This window comes from Chrysemys picta, chromosome 8, assembly GCF_011386835.1.
Source record: "Chrysemys picta bellii isolate R12L10 chromosome 8, ASM1138683v2, whole genome shotgun sequence".
In the NCBI taxonomy this organism is placed as follows: domain Eukaryota; kingdom Metazoa; phylum Chordata; order Testudines; family Emydidae; genus Chrysemys; species Chrysemys picta.
The window spans coordinates 45,626,734-45,649,745 of NC_088798.1; the positions used below are offsets into that span (position 1 = coordinate 45,626,734).

At 38.5% G+C, this 23,012-nt stretch overlaps 1 protein-coding gene across 4 annotated transcripts in view; it reads right to left on the reverse strand.

The window, feature by feature from the left end:
- LOC101939299 (complement factor H) overlaps nt 1-19,388 on the reverse strand; it is a 115,759-nt gene extending 96,371 nt beyond the window's left edge. For 2 of the 4 annotated variants that reach the window (XM_065554417.1, XM_065554416.1), the window contains exons 1-4: nt 19,056-19,257; nt 8,456-8,641; nt 3,095-3,200; nt 1,867-1,943 (exon numbers count right to left, since the gene is read on the reverse strand). In XM_065554417.1, coding sequence (XP_065410489.1) covers nt 1,867-1,943; nt 3,095-3,200; nt 8,456-8,641; nt 19,056-19,113 — 427 coding nt within the window. In that variant the 5' untranslated portion in view covers nt 19,114-19,257. Of the gene's footprint in view, nt 1-1,866; nt 1,944-3,094; nt 3,201-8,455; nt 8,642-19,055 lie in introns of all 4 variants that reach the window. The other 2 variants (XM_065554414.1, XM_065554413.1) reach the window with 2 other exon arrangements.
- Nucleotides 19,389-23,012: the final 3,624 nt, after the last annotated feature.

Sequence of the window (23,012 nt, forward strand, 5' to 3'; positions counted from 1 at the left end):
TCTCCATCACTGGAGATTTTTAAGAACAGGTTAGACAAACACCAGTCAGGGATGGTCTAGATAGTACTTAGTCCTGCCATGAGTGCAGGGGACTAGGTGACCTCTTGGGGTCCCTTACAGTCCTACGATTCTATGATAAACATTAGAAATACAAAACAATTGAAAAATTACTGTAAGTACACTACATAGTAAAAGCAAAATTCAGCTTTATCACATACTTAGATACCACAGTGACCAGTGTGGTATAAAGACAGACTGACAGACACCGGAGTAAGTTACACCTCTACCCCAATATAACGCGACCCGATAGAACACGAATTTGGATATAACGCGGTAAAGCAGTGCTCCGGGGCGGTGCGGGGGTGGAGCTGCGCACTCTGGTGGATCAAAGCAAGTTCAATACAACACAGTTTCACCTATAACGCAGTAAGATTTTTTGGCTCCCGAGAACAGCGTTATATTGAGATAAATGTGTAGTTGCATTCTGGTTGCAGACAGAGTGCTCACCTAGAATTGTCTTGAGTAATAGGTGGGGGCCCAACTAATATATGCAGTGACACTCACAGTCACAAGCCCTGCTAAAAATCTGAGAGTTGCACTTGCTTATGCCAAGACTTTAACTGGCTCACAGACTAATCGGTTGGAAAACTTTAGAGCACTGTAGACTGACTAGAACATATCCATCAGTTCACAGCTGTTAGCTCAAAATCCTTGATAAAGATTTCAAACTAAATTCATCACTGGTATAAGTGAGCACAATTTATGTCAGCAGAAATTTTGGCCCATGCCATATTTCCAATTTTCCATAACTGCACTAACCCAAGAAAAGGAATAAATATATGTGATCAAATATTCCTTATCACAAAGGAAGCCATTATCTGGGGCCAAATTCCACCATTGGATGTTCGCATAGACATTAATGGGAGAGTATGTGTGTATCTGAGACCAGAGTTTTGCCTCCATCTCTTTCTTCTCCCAATTTTCTCCTGTATATCTGTCATCTGCCCTTTCTTTGATTTTGCATCCTATTTCAGGGTTCCTCAAACAAATTTATAAACAAGACATCATGCAGGATTAAGTGCACACGTTCTCAGGCAGTCATGTTTTTCCTTTAGTGAGAAACACTTAAAATGTTGGGACTAGAGAAATATAAATTCTTACTGGCCAAAGTCACATTCACATATAACACAAATACTGTACTGGGGGTACGTGCATTCTTTGTATGGCAGAACACTTTCCCCATAAGTATTAAAGCTTTACAGAATAAAATTAAGAAGGAGATTATCTAATAATAACATTAAAGGACAGATTGTGACATCTGAATGAGTAATACTACTGAACCAATGGGACTACATGTGGAGTAAGATAGACCCCTGCAGCTGGACTGGGATCCTGTGGGTCCTGCAGGACACACTGACATAATAGTGGGAACAAGTAAAACGTATTTGTTGTGCCCAGGATTGGGTGGGCAAAAAAAAATAGACTGTGGAAATTTGCAGGAAGAAACTAAATCTCTTGTCCGTTTACCAAGAGTAGCCTATTTGGGAAATTGCTATTTAGATTGTTTGAACTTCTCTTTCCTATACGTGTTTATCTCCCTCCCCTCTCTTGTGGGATTTGTGGAATCTAAGATTTTTTTTGGTTTGGAGCAGGATAAAAATGCCAGCAATAATGCAAGAGAGGGTGGGAGTGGGTACTGCAGGGCAGGACAGGAGCGGAATTTAAATAGTCCCACAAAGGGCTTTAGAGAAAGGTACTAATCAATGTGAGCAAAGATATCACATTCGGATCCTAAATAGTTTTAGGCAGGCGCATAGTGAATAAAAATCAGTTTGAAAAAAAGATTATGTTGTAGACTCCATTTACCTTCACAGTGGGGGAGTTCATTGCTCCATCCATCTGCCTGACACTCACGGAAATTTCTTTGGCTGAGCATCTGATAACTTACCAAAAAAATTGTAACCAAAATATAAAACTCTAAAATACAGCAGCATTATGTGTTAACAGGTTATGTGATGCTATTACAATTAAAACAATATAAGTAGTTTCCCCTGTTCTAATATATAAACTAACCCAAAACATTTGCCTGGAGAAGGAAACAATACTGTCTCTACTGGGCTCCTTCTCCATTTTGTTAAACTTCCTGTTGCACAGAGTAGCAAAATGGTAAGTGGCAGAAGTAAAGCTTCATTGAAACTACTTTATTACAGAAAGCTTCATTGAAACTACTTTATTACAGAGAGCTGCTAACGCTAAACTCTGGCTCAGCCCTCTGTATAGAAGCCATTGTAATTCACTGTGGTCTCACAACATTAGGGAGAACTGCAACTTCTAAGCCCAGTTCACTGGTACCCTCAAGCACAAAGGAGGCATAAACCTGGTGAAAATGGCAGATTAAGCCACATTTATGGATGCTTTGTATTGCCAGAGCAGTGCTAAATAGCCAGACTAATGGAGTATATCTTACTATATACAAGATTTTTTATTCAATTTACTAAAGCTCTTTCTAGAGAGCTATAGTTAGTCATGAAAGCACATAGTTACTGAATCTACCACAAAGTCATTATTTGAAATAATTTTTCTCTGCAATTACTATAGAACAGGAATGATTAATGTTTGGCCTGTAGATCACAGGCCTGATTTTCACAAGTGCTGACCTCTGAAAATCAGACCTCTGATATGACTCACTGAGCCCCATAACAAGGCTCCATCAGTTCATTAGTTTCTGATTTCTGGATCTCCATATTAAATATGAGATTAGCTGCAGTCAGTCTAAGCAAATTAGATGTGGTCCTCAGGAGGACAAAATTAGGCTGATTCTGCTACAGAAGTATATCTGAAGGTATAAGATTAAAGAGTGATGTTAAATAGTCTTATGGAAACCCAAGGTGCTGTTAATGTAATGAAGTTGGATGCACTTTCATCATTAACCACTTCTAACTATAGAAATCTAAAAATATTAACAGAATGTAAATCTGTCAGTCTTAAATAAAAAATCACAAAGCCATAACTAGACACTTACTTCATTAACTTTTACACCCCACATTGACCTGCTCTAGTGCTACCAGTATATTAAATAACAAAAAAACATTACCCTTCATCACATTTGTACTCAACGCGAGCGCCAAATACAAACTCCGTTCCAGCAGTAAGTTCAAAGGAGCCAAACTGAATATCTCCAGGATGGCCACAGGGCTTGTCTGGGGAGGTGGGAAAAAAAAGGGGAAATGTGTTTATAAACCTTCTACAGTGCTGTAAAGGGAGGTAATTTTGCCTGTCAGATAGGAATTATATTTGCTATATGGGGTGGGATTTTCAAAAGCTTTCAGCATTAGCTTAATTCTCTCCTATTAAAGTCAGAGTTTTACCATTGATTTCAATGGTAGCTGAATGCCAAGCGCTTTTGAAAACTCAACCATAATGCTGGCGAATTAAATACTGGGACTATCCAATTTTTTGCTTTTTGAGTGACAAACAGCAAAGAATCTGACTCTATAAAATATTTGTTAATACAAAGGATGCTTTGTCAGACCTACGATCAGATTCAGATACACATTGAAAAGTTCCAATTTGTTAATATTTTTTGAAGGCACAAGGTTTATTGACCCGATATTTAAAACTTTTCCTTGCACACTTACAAAAGGATTCTTTCAAAGAGGTAAAGGCTCTTTAGAAATGCTTCTATATGCATACATGTATATTAGGAGGAAAATAAAAGCATTATTAAGTCAATCAAGTAAATTAAATGTACAGCTTGTTACATAGGTGATACATGGAGACAGAACTGTAATTATGCATTCACCTTTTAACTGAGGGATATGGTAAATTCCAGCATGCTAATAAAGTTTTTTAATATCTGGTCATAAATTCCCAGATTATAACAGTGAAGCGCTTGAGTTATATGATAAACATTGTTTATGAAAAGATACCTGGCTGAGAGATGGCACTCTGGTTCTGGAGAAGATAAATACACTCCTACAATGACAGGCTGGGACCCTGGGTGAATGGTTACCCTTCAAACTGGAGCCCAAGGACTTCTTAAGATAGAATGGTGTGTGACCCAGGGACCTCTTGGTGCCATCTGGCAGAGGGCATCAGTGTACATAAGGATTACAAGGATCCCCCTTGGTCTGGTATCTACCTACTAGTTTGCCTAACAGTGTCATGTAAGGTCTCTACTAAAAGCCTGTGTCACAGTGGTCATCATAATCACTGAAAAATGTATGGATAATATGTAAGGGTTTTTTTATATATATATATAAATAAACACAGAGAGAGAGAGAGAGAGAAAATTATGTTCTTATGGCCTATGAGTTGGAATCAGTCACCAGAAGTTGAAAAACAAGTTTATTTCAGGCAGAAGATGCTTATCTAGCTGTCTGTCTGTAAGTAAATGGAGTATTTTATAGTTCACAATGAATGCCCATTTACAGTCTGACCTAATTGATAATGATGGGATTATGAAATTCTTCAGAGGGAGGAATTTACAGCAGGAAATAAACCAGCAGGAAGGAGTCTTTTTTACAAGTGAAGATCATGGATTTTTGGACTACCAAGTGTAGGTACAGAGACTAACTCTGCCTCCTTCATCTAGGATGTAAGATAACAGAGGGTTTGCTTCATGAAATAAGGATCACAGACAGACAAGTTTTTAAATCCTGGGAGAAGAACTTTGAGTGACGTAAAGATCACTCGACAGAAGAGTATCAAGTTAGTTAAGTCTAAGCTCTATTATGTGTGTTATGATTCTGTTTTAGATGTAACCCTTTGTTTCCAATATTTCAGCTTGCTATCATTTGAAACTCTGTTCTTTGTTAAATAAACTTAAAAATGCTTTCTTTATAAACAAACGTAAGTGCTGTGTGTTAAGCAGAACTGTATTCTGTGGTATAACTGGTAAGCTGTGGTGTTCTGTTCCTTTGGGAATAGAGGATCTGGGAGTTCTGGGAGTGTCCAATGGATTGGGGCTGGATGTTACAGGCAGATGCTTGAAGGACTTGGGGGTTGGTGTGCGCCTATCTGTAACCTGAAGAGGAACAGCGCTGCCTGCATAGGCTGAGAGAAGAGTGCTCGTTCTGCCTGAGGCTATTGGTGTCAGGAAGCTGCACCCTGATAGGCACAGTTAAGGGGAGGTGTAGTGAGGTGCCTCACAATCCTACCCCTGGGAAGCACCACAGTGGAGTAATCAGGCAGGAGCTACACCCAGTTTGCTTACATACTGAGAGAGTCACACGTGAGAAGGTGAAAAATGAAGGAAAAGGTTATGGATTGCTATTTTCTGTTTATTTCAGGTAAGGAAATAAAGTGCAGTGTAAAATGAGTAGCCAAGAAACATACTCCAAACTAAATAAGTAATAGTTGGAGCAGCAGTGTGAAGCTCATGAATTAGATGAAGGGAAAATCACTGAGGAATTGAGATTTTCACTTGTGGAACAAGATAAGTTATGCACAGGTATAGCCCTCAATGAAACAGCTATGAAGCTGGAGTTGACCATCTAGGAAGTGGCAAAAGTAGAGAAGGAACAATCTCTGGGCAGCCAAATATAAATGGGACGCAGTGGAAGCCACACACCAGAGAGTACTGGAGCTGGAAGATAAAATTTTTGAAGCCCAAGAAGCAGAGGTCAAAGAAAAGGAGGAGAGGCAAAAAAAGGAGATGGCAGGCAACACGCCCTGAGCACACTGGATTTACAAAAGAAGATCCTTCAGCCCACGTGTAATCCTCACCAGGGATCACACAGCTGGGACAAACTGTGCCCAAGTTATAGGGAGACTGATTGCACAGAAGAATATTTAACCACCTTTGAAAGGATCTGCAATGTACATAACAACTCTGATGACTGGAGAATGACCATCTTACTCTCCAAACTGAATGGTAAAACTTTGCAGGTGTTTAATTATATGGATGTAAATGAGACTATGAAGTATGACATTTTAAAATTGTCTGTGTCAAAAAGGTTTCAAATTACACCAGAGGCCTAGCACAAAGTTTATAACCTTTAAAAGGTTGACAAGTTAAGTCACAGGGAATATGTTCATAAAATGGTGGATTATTTGAAAAAAAAAATGACAAAAAGTAAAGGGGCAGAAACTTATGACCAGTTAATAGATCTATTTGCTCAAGAACATTTCTCTGATGTCTGCTCTAAGCAGGAGAGAGCTGCAGGTGGGCGACATCTGTGGAAGCAGCCGCAGAAGCAACTGACTTGTACATAGAAGAGAGATCCTTCATAGAGTGCACGTCCCAAAGGGAAGGGCAAAAAGCCTATAGTAAAAGAGTGTCTTTGGTTTGTTCCTGGAAAAAAGGAGGGAGGGAATGGGATTAAGTTCACATCACCCTTTATTTCATATTTAAGAGCAGGGCCTCACTGACTAAGTTTCTGAACCATTTACTCTTGTTCTGTAGCTATTCTGCATAATTTTCCCCCTCCAATTTCTTTACTGTTTATTATTAGAATACTGTGTCCAGTTTTGGTGTTCACACTTCAAAACGATGTTGGTAAATTGCAAAGAGCTCAGAAAAAAGCAACAAGAATGATTAGAGGTCTGGAAAACATGCCTGACTCAGAAACTAAAGAGGCTCAATCTATTTAGTTTATCAAAGAGAAGATTAAACGAAGATTTGATTGTGGTCTATAAGTGTCTTCACTGGGTCAGTGATTTCCAATAATAAGCCACTTTTTAAACTAAGAGAAGAAGGCATAACAAAATAAAATTTCTGGAAGTTGAAGCTAAGTACATTCAAACTAGAAATAGGCAAAAAGAATTAAATGAGGGTAATTAACCATTGGATCAGTTTACCTAGGATAGGGTGGATTCTTCATCACTTGCAATCTTTAAATCAATGTTATATCTTAAACAGAAATTATGGTCTTGATGAAGAAAGTATTGGGCTGTGTTCTTTGGCTTGGGTTATGGAGGAGGTCATATCAGATGATCATAATGATCCCTTCTGGTCCTAGAATCTATGATTTTCTCTTAATGATCTTCATGTCAAATTAACTTTGCTATATGTAGGATATTTTGATTGGAGATGTAGACTATTTGGGAAAGAAGCATATTTGGACGACTCAGAGAAGATAACAGATTTTATCCAGATTTAAAGGAAGACCAAGTGAAGAGAGAAGTAGTCACTTGAGCATGTAATCAAAAGGAAAGGAATCGTGGGACCCCTTCCTAAAAGTGCTAGCCATGTTCATTCTTGGAACAAGCACTATTTAATGACCTTCAGAGAGCTAGACTTTATTCAGACCGCTTTGCTTCTTCAGTGAGCTTTACAAACATAATCTCTTTTTAAATGATTATATGATATCTACAACATCAGCCTTGAAAGAACATATGGTAAAATGTATGGGAAGTTTACCTTTTAATTTAAAATTACAGTAGATGTTAATCTGACTTTATTATTCATAGAGCTGGTCAGGAATTTTCTGTCTGAATGACCTTCTGATGGATAATGCAGTTTCTGCAAAATTGATATTTTCTTTGGAAAAATCTTGATCTTTCCAAACATTTTTGATTTTCCATTGGGAAAATTTAAATGAAATATTTCTTTGTGGGTCACTTCAACCTGAATTAGAATGTTTCAATTTCTTGAACTGACCCAGAACATTTAGTTTTGAATCAGGTCAATAAAACATTAAATTGCATTTCTATGAATTCATTATATAATGGGAGATGTAGTTTGAGTCCCCCTTCTCTCCTGCAGGCCATGTTCCCTGGAGCACTACATCTCCCATAATGCAATGTGGATTTCCCTCTGATTGATATGCATAATGCAATATGGAGGTCACATGATTCTCAGTAGATAATAAGTGCTGTAGTCTGGTCAGGGAGCCTATATGGGGAAAATGGAGGTATCAAGTCTCCTGAACATCAATTCCCATGAGGCAATGCATCGCTTTGGTAAAATGCAGTTTAAATAGAACTGACTGAAAATGTTTCATTTCAATCAAAACTGTTGAAATAAAATGTTTTGACATTTCAGAACCATTTTTTTTTTAAATTTCCATTCTGTGAAACATTTCAAAATTTCAACTTTTCATCCTAATTTATGACAAAAAACAAATGTTCAAATGTAAGAATTTCCCATAGGATGGAAATTCTGAATTTTGCTCAGTTCTAGTTATTTCTTACTATGAAGTAGCTATGTTTACCTTGAACAACTGCTTTGTTTAGCAAAAACTGCTTTGCTAAATCGTCTATCTGTACCTTTGGTGTCTGTATTGTAAATCACTGTAGTAATAATAAAGATTCTTTTTAATGAAATTTTCTTTCTCACTAAAGTTTAGGGGCCAAATCTTGGAATTATTACAGACAAAACTCCAATTGAAGTTAATGAGCATCATTGCCCAAGTGAGGACTTTGTGATGCCCTAAATGCTGACCTGAAAAAAAGGGAAAAATGACTGAAAGTATTTCAGTTGAACATATGCACATTTTGCAAAGATACTTACTTCTACATTCCACGTATGGGTGGAGATGTTTCCACACACCATTTGTACACTCAAATGTAACACGACCAAGTTTTATGTACCCAGGTCGACAGTTGTAAGTTGCTGAAGTACCATGTGGATAGGATGCCTTATCCCAGGTTCCTATAAGTATTTCCTTACTTCTTCTAGGAGGTGGAGTTTCACAATCTAGAAATTAAGTAAATGAGAATAATAATTAGTAAAATAGATGGTAAATACCCAAAAATAATGTTAACAAAAGGAAGAATGAGATCTGAGAGCAAGCAAGTGCAGCTTCTTGATTGTAATCACCACACAGTGTTTAGAAAGATCATGGGCAACTGAAAGGTTTCAGAGTGGTAGCCGTGTTAGACTGTATCAGCAAAACAACGAGGAGTATTTGTGGCATTTTACAGACTAACAAATTTATTTGGGCATAAGCTTTTGTGGGCGAAAACCCACTTAATCAGATGCATGGAGTGGAAAATACAGTAGGCGGTATATATACACCGTACATGAAAAGATGGGAGTTGCCTTACCAAGTGAGGGGTCAATGCTAACAAGACAATTCAATTAAAGTGGAAGTGGGCAATTCTCAACAGCAGGAAAAATCACTTTTGTGGTGGTAATGAGGCCAATGTAATCAGGGTGGCCCATTTCAAACAGTTGACAAGAAGGTGTAAGTAACAGTAGGGGGGAAATTAGCATGGGGAAATTAGTTTTTGTAGTGACTCATCCATTCTCAGTCTTTATTCAGGCCTAATTTGATGGTGTCCAGTTTGCAAATTCATTCCAGTTCTGCTGTTTCTCGTTGGAGTCTGATTTTGAAGTTTTTTTGTTGAAGATTTGCCACTTTTAAGTCTGTTATTGAGTGTCCAGGGAGATCGAAGTGTTCCCCAACTGGTTTTTGAATGTTATAATTCTTGACATCTGATTTGTGTCCATTTATTCTTTTGCATAGAGACTGTCCGATTTGGTCAATGTACAATGTACAAACTGGACACCATCAGACTAACCTGATTTTTAATAGAATGGGAAAAACTTGGTACATATCCCAAAGCAAACTAAAATTATCAATCAAATGTGAAACAATAAATATCTAGATACTGGGGATAATTATCTTTCAATACATAAAAGGAACAGTAGATGCATAGGATGGAGAGTGGGAACAGAGATAATTGCTTTGATTTCAACATAAGCGACCCCACCTACTGTCTTCTCTCCCTCAACCACAGCTCCCCCAGGCCAGCCCTCCCACCACCAGAGGAAAAAAGGATAAAGATACCCCCAACTCCCAAGATCTCTACTTCTGCAGCTCTAATCTCCATAGTTGCTACTACTTCCCATCACTGTCTGACATCAACTTCCTGCTTTCCACTGACCCAATTTTCCAAATCCCCACCCTTAGCTTCGCCACACTTCTTCTTCAATCTGAGTCCCAACCTTCCCACTCCCTCCAATAGTGAGACTATTTGTGTTCACAGAGAACTGGTGAATAACTAAGTTCCAGAAATCCATATCACACCCTCTTCATCCTTCAATCATTTTGTTTTCTGTCCCAGATTTTTGTCTGTCATGACACTTTTCTTCAGGTCAATCAATACTCACACATTCCCTTCCCCACAGCTTCTTACAATGCCTCCTAACCTGTGTCCAGGAAAATAACTTCTCTACAGAGTATAACCCAGACTATGAAAAATAAGGGGAAGTGATTTGGATTTATTCCAGTATGATCTTCCTGAGCACAATGAAAATGAAATAAGGGCTAGAAAACCCCGGAGGCTCCAGGCAGAGCTCCCAGTGTTGCTAGCTCTTGGAATTTCATTTCAAATCTCATATTTGGTGTTGCCCTTAAAGCCTGATCTCCTGGAGTTATAGGATTACATGAGAATAGCAGTTTTCACTTTTTGTGAAGTTTCTAGCCCTCATGGTTATGGAGAAGACTGGAAAACATGAACCCTAAAGGCTCAAAAACCGAGAAGGCAAATAAAAAGTACCTCAAATTTATTATTTTCAACATCTTATGATTTGTTGAGGCCCAACTTGTGATATTTGTATGCTTGGGGTCATCAGTATGGGCACATGTGCAAGTAGAAAAGAATTAGCAGGTTGAGGAAACAGAGCTCACTAGGCTCTGTAGAATATATAAAAGGAAGCAAACTAAACTGCTAGGGGCTACTAGTTCTAGCTGTGCAGCCACTGTCACAAAGACGAAAGGGACCTTCTCTGTGAGTTTTGGACTTTGCTCTATTTAGAAACTTTTTGTTTGTTTCTAACCTGTCTGTAGCCTTCTCTTCTGAGGGAACAGACATGAAGACTCAGGGTAAAATTTCAAAAGTCCTGGGGAGAGTAAATCCTATTTCACAGCATTGTGGACTGTAAATACTATTGATTTCAAAGAGATTTAGGATCTTAAGTGACTATGTTACTTTTGAAAATGGGACTTGGGTGTTTTGAAAATTTTACCCCTTGAATTCAGAAGCTCCTCATCGCCAGATTCATACTCAAACCACTAGATTATTTCTCTTGCTCAAGAGTTATTTACTTTTTGACTCTCTAAGTCACATGCTCTTTATCGGTACTGGCCACAAAACAATATAGAGGCTGCTACATTTAAAGATTTAAAAAAACAAGCATAAGAGGTCTGACATTCTTCAATTCCCCCCCCCACACACACACACAAAAAATCCACAGTAAAATAAACAAAATCCTTCCCATACAATGATTCACAGAGGTTAAAACACAGACACACCAGAAAAATCTACAATGAGGAAAAAATTGCATAGAATACATGAAAATACATGAAAATGTAAAAGGAAATTGTCCCCAATACAACCAATGACCTAACATTTCCTGTTCTCAGTGCAGATATGACTGGACCACACTCACTACTGCTCTTTCTTGTCTGCTGGATTTCTCCTCCCCTAACATTCACAGAGTTTGCCAAACAATCCCATAGTCCCAGTGTTTGAAAACAGTCACAGGCAAACTGGCTTACCACTTCTCAGGCTTCTTCATGCAGCCTACTGTCATGGGTGGTACCCTACTATTGTTTCCAGATATCACTACATAAAAGGATGTTTAGGACACCCAAAGATCTGTGATTGTCTATAGATCAAAAGGCCTTTTGACAACCATTAACACCTTCCAGCATAACTATAACTGCAGCACCACCTTTTTTTTTTTTTAAGGAACACGCACACAATGGAGGATTCTCAGATAAAAAGAACTGAACAGTCTAAAAACTCAGCTATAGCTAAAAAAGACTCTTTATGATGATTTGAATCACCAAGAAGAAACAAAAAACTTCTGTAGAAAAAACAAAATGCAAGCAAAATGTTCAGTCATAAGGAATTTATTCCCAGTGAGATTCATTGAGTTCAGGAAGGTTTGTGCAAGGTCCTTTGCACCAATCAAGTGGTGAGGCCACATGCAGATTGGAGGCAGCAATAGAAGGTACACCTTGAATGCCATATAATGGGGTCTCCATGCTGCCCCTCTGTTGAACGTTGTCCTGGTGCTGACTAGAAGGGAGACACCCAATGAACAATTAAGCAAGTGGGCAGGGAATGGTTTAATGGGATAACAGGATTTTAGTCAAATGAACAGCGTGCCATCGCTGGTAAATAGTATCAGTGGCCAATGAGGGTCTGGCTGGAGAATCTTGCCTACATGCTTGGGGTTCTACTGATCGCCATATTTGGGGTCGGGAAGGAATTTTCCTCCAGGGTAGATTGGCAGAGGCCCTGGAGGTTTTTCGCCTTCCTCCGCAGCATGGGGCAGGGGTCACTAGCTGGAGGATTCTCTGCTACTTGAAGTCTCTAAACCACAGGATTTGGGGACTTCAACAGCAGAGTCAAGGGAAAGGGGTTGGGACGGCTTTGTGGCCATGCGGGAGGTCAGACTAGATGATCATAATGGTCCCTTCTGACCTTAAAGTCTATGAGGGACAATATGTCGCTGCTAGGCTGGGGTGGGAGGAGGAAGCTGCACGATGGGTTCCTGCCCTGGCAACAGTTGGGAGTGGTAGATTTCAGTTCCCCGGTGCCCCTGAACTTCTGCAGCACAAATCCTAATTACTGCCTTATGTAGGAGATGAATTTCATTTTATTTGCACCAAAAATTCCTTTACCTCTCAATATTTATAATTCACTAATATGAATGCCTATAGCTGTGTAAGGAACACAATCTCAGAAAGTTATGCCAAACCAGGAGAACCATTTATTACAGAACAAGTCTGTAAAACTAAAGCATACAACTGTGTAGAAGTATTACTCTAGGCCCACTAGAGGGAGCTCACATGCTATCAAAAAACAGATGCTGGGACTTTCAGAGTAACTAGCAAGACCCATTAAAACTCATTTGCTTTTTTAAATGCGCTAACTTTTTGCTTCCCTCCTTTTTTAAATAATATGTTGGGTTGATATCCTGATTAATCACTAGCAATTATTATATACCAACAGCTAAGTGAAATGTATTCCTCATCTTCGCTTTCTCTCAAAAAGGTATCTTTTCTTTCTTCTCGTTTCAGACCTTTGCATACAGTTCTGCTCACTTGAATGGATAAATTATAATAATTCTATAACTAAATAGCAACATTTTGGCTGCAGGAGTGTTTGTGCAGTAGTAACATTAAAATATAAAAACCATTGGGCCCTCAGTTTTTTTCATACAGCTGTAATGCATCTTTATAACACATTTGTGCACCAAGTAGTCACCTTGAAGTTCAAATAGGTGGTGAGAAGGATAGAATGTGGACTTAAGTGTTTCCATTTTTTAGTGTATAAATTCCATTAAGTAGTGAAATTTTCTCTTCATGTCTATGAGAAACTTATTTATTGTGCACGCTTACATCAAAGGGAAAATAGACTTCTGTGTCTGCTTCATTTTTTCTTTAATAAATGACACCTTTGACAATATTGTTTTTATTGACAAATTAAAATAAATATCTCATTATGATCATTTCAGTGGTTGCACGTGATTCTAGATTTGGTTTTCTTTATATCATTTAATTCAGAGTGTAACTTTTATGTAAGATTCCAATGCAATTTATTTTCCCCTAGACTTAATAAAGTGGCACATTTTAGGATTTCCTAGAAAAATCTTGGGTTGAAAAGAGACCAAGAATTTCTCAGATTCTACAGAAATTGTATATTTCAGAGAAGCTCATGGCACTTTGAGTTCTCAGAATGGGAAAGGCATAGTCAAAAGCTTTATGTTCACGAAGATTATATTTTTCATTAAGGATAGCACTAACTTTTCTAATCTTCCCTGCCCATATCATCTGCTTTTGTAGTCTCTTTCATTAGCAACTTCAAGAACATTTAAGCAGCCTTGGAGTTCAATAGAATACCAATGCACGACTGATCGTATCACACATAGGACACTATCATATTCAAATCCCACTTCAAGCATGTTTATAAAGAAAAAGCTACATATAATGTTTTTATTACAACAAATATAAAACCCAAATTGATCTTACTCGCAATTCCATTTGCTCTCTATATACATGCTGTTGGTAGGCTTCATGGCTGGCCCCATTAACCATGATGCCAGTTCATCAGCACAGTAATTATCTATTCAAGTAATTTTCTCTCTCTAGTCACCATAAGAGCTACTGTAAAAGCTTACATTGCACATAGCCTACTATTAACGGCAACTATTTGAATCATTCTCACAATATTTTACATAGTTAGATTTTCCTAATTAACAGGCTATGAAACATTAATTTTCTCAAACTTGACTAACATTTATATTCAAGTTTCAGAGTAGCAGCCGTGTTAGTCTGTATCCACAAAAGGAACAGGAGTACCTGTGGCACCTTATAGATTAACAAATTTATTTGAGCATAAGCTTTTGTGGGCTAAAACCCACTTCATCGGATGTATGCAGTGGAAAATACAATAGGTATATATATATATATATATATATACATATACATATACACACACACACACACATACATACACACACAGAGAGAGAACATGAAAAAATGAGTATTACCATATACACTGTAACGAGAGTGATAAGTTAAGGTGAGCTATTACCAGCAGGAGAGAGAAAATTTTTTTGTAGTGGTAATCAAAATGGCCTAATTTAATGGTGTCAAGTTCGCAAATTAATTCCAATTCAGCAGTCTCTTGGAGTCTGTTTTTGAAGTTTTTTTGTTGTAATATTGTGACTTGGGTCTGTAATCGAGTGATCAGGGAGACTGAAGTGTTCTCCAACTGTTTTTTGAATATTATAATTCTTGACGTCTGATTTGTGTCCTGTTTGGGCAATGTCCATGGTAGAGGGGCATTGCTGGCACATGATGGCATATATCACATTGGTAGATGTGCAGGTGAACGAGCCTCTGATAGTGTGGCTGATGTGATTATGTCCTATGATGGTGTCCCCTGAATAGATATGTGGACAGAGTTGGCAAGAGGCTTTGTTGCAAGGATAGGTTCCTGGGTCAGTGTTTTTGTTGTGTGGTGTGTGGTTGCTGGTGAGTGTTTGCTTCAGGTTTGGGGGCTGTCTGTAAGCAAGGACTGGCCTGTCTCCCAAGATCTGTGAGAGTGATGGATTGTCCTTCAGGATAGGTTGTAGATCCTTGATGATGCGCTGGAGAGGTTTTAGTTGGGGGCTGAAGGTGACGGCTAGTGGTGTTTTTTTACTTTCTTTGTTGGGCCTGTCTGTAGTAGGTGACTTCTGGGTACTCTTCTGGCTCTGTCAATCTGTTTCTTCACTTCAGTAGGTGGGTATTGTAGTTGTAAGAACGCTTGACAGAGATCTTGTAGGTGTTTGTTTCTGTCTGAGGGGTTGGGGCAAATGCGATTGTATCGTAGAGCATGGCTGTAGACAATGGATCGTGTGTTTTGGTCAGGATGAAAGCTGGAGGCATGTAGGTAAGTATAGCGGTCAGTAGGTTTCCGGTGTAGGGTGGTCTTTATGTGACCATCGCTTCTTAGCACTGTAGTGTCCAGGAAGTGGATCTCTTGTGTGGACTGGCCCAGGCTGAGGTTGATGGTGGGGTGAAAATTGTTAAAATCATGGTGGAGTTCCTCAAGGGCTTCTTTTCCATGGGTCCAGATGATGAAGATGTCATCAATGTAGCTCAAGTAGAGTAGGGGCATTAGGGGACGAGAGCTGAGGAAGCGTTGTTCTAAGTCAGCCATAAAAATGTTGGCATACCCTGGGGCCATGCGGGTACCCATAGCAGTGCCGCTGATTTGAAGATATACATTGTCCCCAAATGTGAAATAGTTATGGGTGAGGACAAAGACACCAGGTTTGCCGTGACATTATCAGGGATACTGTTCCTGACGGCTTGTAGTCCATCTTTGTGTGGAATGTTGGTGTAGAGGTCTTCTACATCCATAGTGGCTAGGATGGTGTTTTCAGGAAGATCACCAATGGATTGCAGTTTCCTCAGGAAGTCAGTGGTGTCTCGAAGATAGCTAGGAGTGCTGGTAGCGTAGGGCCTGAGGAGAGAGTCTATATAGCCAAACAATCCTGCTGTCAGGGTGCCAATGCCTGAGATGATGGGGCATCCAGGATTTCCAGGTTTATGGATCTTGGGTAGCAGACAGAATACCCCTGGTCGGGGTTCTAGGGGTGTGGCTGTGCAGATTTGCTCTTGTGCTTTTTCAGGGAGTTTCTTGAGCAGATGGTGTAGTTTCTTTTGGTAACCCTCAATGGGATCAGAGGGTAATGCCTTGTAGAACGTGGTGTTGGATAGCTGATCTATCCAGCTATACTCTTAGCCCAGCAGAAGAATCTGTCCTATCTCAGGGCCTCTCCTTCTGCCCCTCCACCCCCACGAACATGATGCAGTTCTATGGTGACCTAGGATCCTATTTTCTACGTCTCTGACTCAAGGAATATTTCCAACACACCTCTGAACAGCATACTAACCCACAGAGACCTTCCTACCAACACTACAAAAAGACGGATTCTGTGTGGACTCCTCCTGAAGGTCGAAGCAGACTGGACTTCTACATAGAGTGCTTCCACCAACGTGCAGGGGCTGAAATTGTGGAAAAGCAGCATCACTTGCTCCATAACCTCAGAACACAGATGCAGAACACACCATCCACAGCCTCAGAAACAACTCTGACATCAGAAACAAAGGCTGACAAAGGAGGTGCTGTTGTCATCATGAATAGGTCGGAATATGAACAAGAGGCTGCTAGGCAGCTCTCCAACACCACATTCTACAAGGCATTACCCTCTGATCCCACTTTACAGGTTATCACGAACTGCACCTTCCTGGGCATACACCTTGTTCAAAACTGGTATCTCTGGATCACTGGTACAGCCCTGTTACCCCTCAAAACTTCCTCTCAGGAAACTTACCTTTGAATATTGGATAATCCTGGCTGCTTTTCTTAACTCTATTTTGAGGACTCTTCAGATTTTTTTCAAAAGATCTCAATTGACTATGCCTCCAACTTCTGGGTTTGGTAAACCCCTAAATGTTTATTTAACCAGAGTAAATATAACATAAACATAAAAATAGTTTTCAGTAACCCTTCTACTTCTTACTCCCAGACCAGAGGGAAAACCTATAAAGCCCAGTACTTCTTCCCTTCCTGATCACAGTCTATTTCTCCAACCTCTGTGTGTGATCATGATCCCATCCTCCTGACGAGCCAACTGACAACTCTCAAATTCAACCTCCGCTCCCAAGTTTCAAATGAGCGATCTGGGTAGAGCTTCCATCCAGTAGTCTATTCCATCCAATAGATTTCAGAATGAAGTTCTAGAGGCTGATATTCCACTCAAACTGGTGCTATTCCACTGATTTAAATTGAATTACTCCTGGTTTACACTAACAGAAGCCAGGGGGGAATCTAAACTCTAATGTCTATACTTATTGACAGAAACCGTGGCCACTTTGAAGTCAATGGGAGTTTTGCATTGACTTCACTGGGGATAGGATTTCATTCATTACAATTATCTATTTATTGCTCAAGCAAGAACTTTACTAACCATGATTTTAAATTATATTTAAAAGAAAATAGAAAATAAATTCTGGGACGCATAGGCCATTAGCTGTTTTTTTAAAGGCATAGTCTGTGCTCTGCTAATTGTGTCAATTGTATGGATGGGTGACACTTTTGTTTTAAATTCATTTTAGTAAAGGGCTCTAAGACAAATTATTCTATTGTTTACATTGTTGTAGATCTGGAATCATTTCACTGTAGAAAATGGATTTACCCCTGATTTGCAACAGTAAAACTTAATAGTAACATCTGTCCTGCTGAATCAAATGTTGCCTCATTTACATGCCCTTGCAATCCCACTTATCTGAAGAATGTTACATGGGTGTAAAAAGGAGGCCAAACTTGACCCACTTTGTTTTTTTCAAACTCAAAGATATTTTTACAGTACTTTGAAACAACTGAGACCTTAGTAAAAGGTTTGTAAAGTAGTATATTAGTTATACAGTTTAATAAATATTTTTTTGTTTAAATTATAATAGCAATAATAACATTGATATTGCCTACTGGCTTTCCAGTTAAAACTCAATCCCACTGAAATATTCTGAAAGAGAAAAGGGTATCTGAAAAATATTAGGTTCCAATCCTGCAATATTTACTCAGCTGCAAGGTCCCACATAAAATCACTGAGATTGCTTAGGTGACCAAAAGCTCAGGACTGTATGTAATTTGTACATATGTAATTAATGTATGTAATTAAAAATTAAAAGTGATCAGAGAAGTGAGACATGGATCAATGAGACCCTTCTAATGCAAATGTAGGTACAGTTCCTCAATAGAAGGCATATTGTATATTAAACTATTATACACCCTAATCATACAGTATAGACACAGTCTTATATTACAGAGGAAACCATTTGAAAATTAAACAAAAAGGCAGATTGTTAGCCTTAGGGCATAAGAAATTGATCCGTGTTACAGTAAATGTCAAGAGGACTACTAAAGAAATATAGGGAGCACACAGTTGGAACTAAAAAAATGAAAGAAAGTTTTCATACAAAAACTTTGCCCCTTTAATGGACAAGAAGTTTATTTCTCTGTCATCTAGCCATACAACCAGGATTTTTAAAATACGTATTTTGAAAGCACCTATTCCAGTCAATACTGCAAATAGTATATTATATAAAATAACTTATTAATGACTTACAGTAATTAAATACAAAATCCCTTAACCAAAAGACATTTTTTTTAACTTTTTCAATATTGTATGTAATATTTACCTTATTCATTCTACAGGAGATTTTTATTTATTCACAATTATTAGATGTTAGCTTTCAACAATTATAACACAAATTTATATATTAAGCTGACAAACATATTGGATTTCTTGGCTCTAGTTTCTAAGCACATTAATCAGTGAAAAAGCTGAACTTCAGTTGAATAGCATTGGGCACTACAGCAAAATGTAGCCAAATACACAGTTGACATCATACTTACTATAAGATACTGCACACGGACTACTGCAAGACAGTTTTAATTAGTTTTGACTCCGAGACTGCCGATAAAAATGATAATCAAAGTTTTATCTGTATTTATAAAATATTTTGGAGACCACTTGTCCCAGACTGTCCCCAACATATCAGTGAGGATCATGTCTTTCTTTTTAACAAACTTACCTTTTTCTGCAGTACATGTCCAGAGTAGGAGCAGAACAGTATAGCCCAGCAATATCATCTCAGTGCCTCAGAAACAGACCATCACATTTACAATGATAGGTGGTACTTTCTGTTGCTCTGGGCTATGTACGCTCGGTCTTCTAACACTACCTGCTTCTGGAGCTGACCTTGCAAAGATTTTATTCTCTGACTTCAGCAATCATTTCCCCTAATCTTCTTGCAACACACAATAGTCTCTTTCTTTCTACACACATATATTATGCAATCTTTGCAGAAAAAAAGAAAGAGAGCCTTGTTAATATTGGTTGTCTCTGTCCTTTCGGTGTTCTGTTTGCTTTTACCACACACTTCATATCTGAGAGTCACCACAATCCCTCCTACTTAACACAAAATCAAATACAAGTTGCTTCAATGAATCTAAAGTTTATTTTGAAAGGATATTTTCTCTGTGTTTTATATGCTTAATTAATCAAATATTAAATTTTATATGTTGTAATAGCAACTAAGGGCCTGATCCTGACTCACTGAAGTCAGGGACAAAATTCATTAACTACAACAGAAATAGGATCAGGTACCTAATCTTTCTTCACACTCTTAACCCTTCCCTAGCAGACCAACCGTCACATTGCAGTCCCTCACAGTCACACTGAGCTTATTCTAAAATACTAAGAAATACAGTATTTGGCCCTTGCAGAAACAGCTATATGGAGGGAAAAAAGATTGAACAAAAAAGAGATAGTGAGTAAGATCCAGCTCAGTACTTTTGTGGAAAGTGGAGAATTCTCATGCATTGTGCTATTATTCCACATCCAGTGACAAAAGGCAGAGTAATTTAAAGAGTTGTGCAACCAGGATGGCATGCAATTTCAGTTGTTGAAAGGAGAGAGTCTACAGCAAGTGGAATTGACTAACTTTGCCTGCATGTGATCACATCTGTACCTGTACTTGCTGGTAGTCTGCCACTCTTGCCTTTTGTTCTTCATGCTAACAGCAGCCCATGACTATTCTGGACTCTACTGCCCAGACCAAGGGTCCTCAAAAGTTTCACAGGTTGGGCCATCTCTTAATAAAGATTATTTCATAGACCACCTCCTCTCCTATTGGCAACTGCACAGACAATTTGTTCTCCCATTCACAATCGCTTTACGCAATATGTAGAATCTACAACAATAGCTTATGTGGAAAAAATAATATCAATAACACATTTAGTGTACTTTTAAGCTTCTTTTAATGCAATTTAGCAAAGTAAACAAGGAGTACAGCCCATAGCATGTGACCAGATACGTCTCTGAAGACCACTATGAATTCAGAGACAAGAGTTTGGAAACCTCTGAACTAATAATATACTTTTCACTATACAGAATAGAGCTGGGAGGGAAACAGGTTTCCCATCATGTGAACATTTTCAAAGTGTAAAAAAAATCCTATGCTCTATCAGGACAAAAAAAGTTTCTCTCTCAAACTTTGGCAAACAAACAAACAAACAAAAAGGTTTGAGTCAATCAAAACATTTCATTTCAATTTTGACATTTCTTGTTTTTTAAAATCTTATTTTGGCTAGACAGCAGTAAAGTTATTTCAACTAGAAAAAACATTTTTATTTTGAATATGTCAAAATGAGGCTTTTCAACAGTTTTGAAACTTTGTTTTCCAATAATTCTTCAAGATTCATGGACACTGACCCTGTTTTGTGAACAATTTTGATTTCAATATAAGAAACAATTTGTCAAAAAATTCCCAACCAGCTCTTGTTTACAGACTTGTTTACTCTTCAAACAATTTCAACCTTACAATTTGTTTTATGTTTACTATTAACCAACTCAGTGCTGTGTTAAATGGAAGGGTGTTTTTACTCCAGTTAAGTTAAGTTTTGTGTCTTTAGAGGAAGAAACATTATTTCTCTGAACTGTTCAGGAGTGAGCTGGACATTGCAGAGCACATGGTTTTGGGAAAATGTGGGACTGGGAGTGTGTTGGGGGGGGAATCACCCTGCTGGTTGTAACTAAGGCTAAAAGAAGTCAGAGTGGGGTTGCAGATAGGCAGCTGAAGTTGGAGCTGCTGAACTAGGACTGTCTAGCACACATATGGTTTGACCCACATGCTTACAGGCTGGTTGTGAGAATGTCCCCAGCTGGGAGCTACAGCAGCAAAGCACTGTAATGCACCCAGGTTTGCAGGGCATATGGTGACACAACCCCTCCCTGGTCTGGACTGCACCATGAATCCTGGAACAGATGCCAAGGGAGTTTGTTTTTTTTAATCTGAAGTTTAAAATAAACATATCCTTTGCAATGTTTGCATCACAAACATTGCAGCACTATATTTGTGCAGAAATATCAGACATTGAAATGGAGAGATATACACAGTAAACAATTAGTATAAATACAAAAAAATAAAAAGAGTTGTGAATCTTTCAATTTTCTCTCTCTTTCTCTTTAGAGTCAGAGAGAGAGAGAGAGAGAGAGAGAGAGAGAGCACGCGCTCTCTCATCAATGTGCCTTAAAAAAAACATGTCCATAATGAAATTTGGTATCAAGGATGGTAGAGAATGCAGGAATTTGTGCTGCTGCAGACAGGGAGCTATGAAGTTTTTTTGGCAATGCTTCATGAATAAAATTGTTCATTTAGTAGCAGCAACATTCCCCCCCACCCACACTCTACTGGTGGCAAATTTCTGAAGTGGGTCTTAAACCATTGGCAGCTGTTCTATGTCATCTATCCAGCATACAACCCAGCTATCCGGCTGGGTGCTGCAATGAGAATTTGTTTCTGTAAAAAAGTTAATGAATTTTTAAAGTCTTCAAACTGTTACTGACCAATAATAGTGGTTTTACTGACTACTATTAATATAATGATGTGATAATCGATGTAGGTTTTAAAAGTACAACAGTGCAGTCAGGAAGCATTATTTCATCGAGCTATTCTTTAGATAACTATTTCAGTCACAATATGTTTTTCCTGGTAGTCTCAGTCCAACCTGATCAAGTTTTATACATTGGCATTCTTTGTCAGACTCTGCTGAGAGACTTAGGCCTCCACCTGTCTGACGGCTGGTCTATCTTATCACCACAAGTACTGGCACTTCCTGAACAGGAGTTAGTCACACAGGATAAGGCACATTTGTGATGCAGTTGGCGGAAACTTGTACTGCTGTTGCTGTCTGTACACAACTGTGTTTGTTCTTGGATAAGATGAGAACGCCTTTAGTGAAAACTTGTTACATTCATGATTAAAATAAAAACATTGTCTGCTATCGTATGTAGTTCAGGGCAACTGCACCAGTATTCCTTCCTCAGTGTTCCCTCAACAGCACTCATGCTAGGTGTGACAGGGGTACAACCTGGAGCTGTGGGACTGCTGTGCCTCCTTAACTCTGCAGCCTGGGCTGGTTCTCATGATGCTTTGCCAGGGACAAGCAGCAAACCCCTCCAGGGGCTGTTATCACTCAGCCATCAGCATGCAGAGTCATACCCAGCTAAATTACATGAATGCTCCCCAAGCCACTCATGAATCATACACAGGGATACACCAGCAAATCTCACAAGCCTCCAGCCCTGCACCCCAGAAATATACTGTCTTACACTGCTCAAGATCTTCTCCTGAATGATGCAAACTTATAAATTAGTTCACTACTTCATCAAAGGAAAGTGGACATGCACCAGCCTTTGTAACCTCAGCAGATTTCCCAAGCACCTTAGACAAACTCATTGGTAAGGATAAAACATTAAAATAAGTTTATTAATTACAGAAAGATAGATTTTAAGTAGGGCTGTTGATTAATCGCAGTTAACACATGCGATTAACTAAAAAAATTAATTGTGATTTAAAAAATTAATGATTAATCGCAGTTTTAATTGCATTGTTAAACAATAGAATACTAATTGAAATTTATTAAATTTGTGATGTTTTTCTACATTTTCAAATATATTGGATTCAGTTACAATATACCAAGTATAC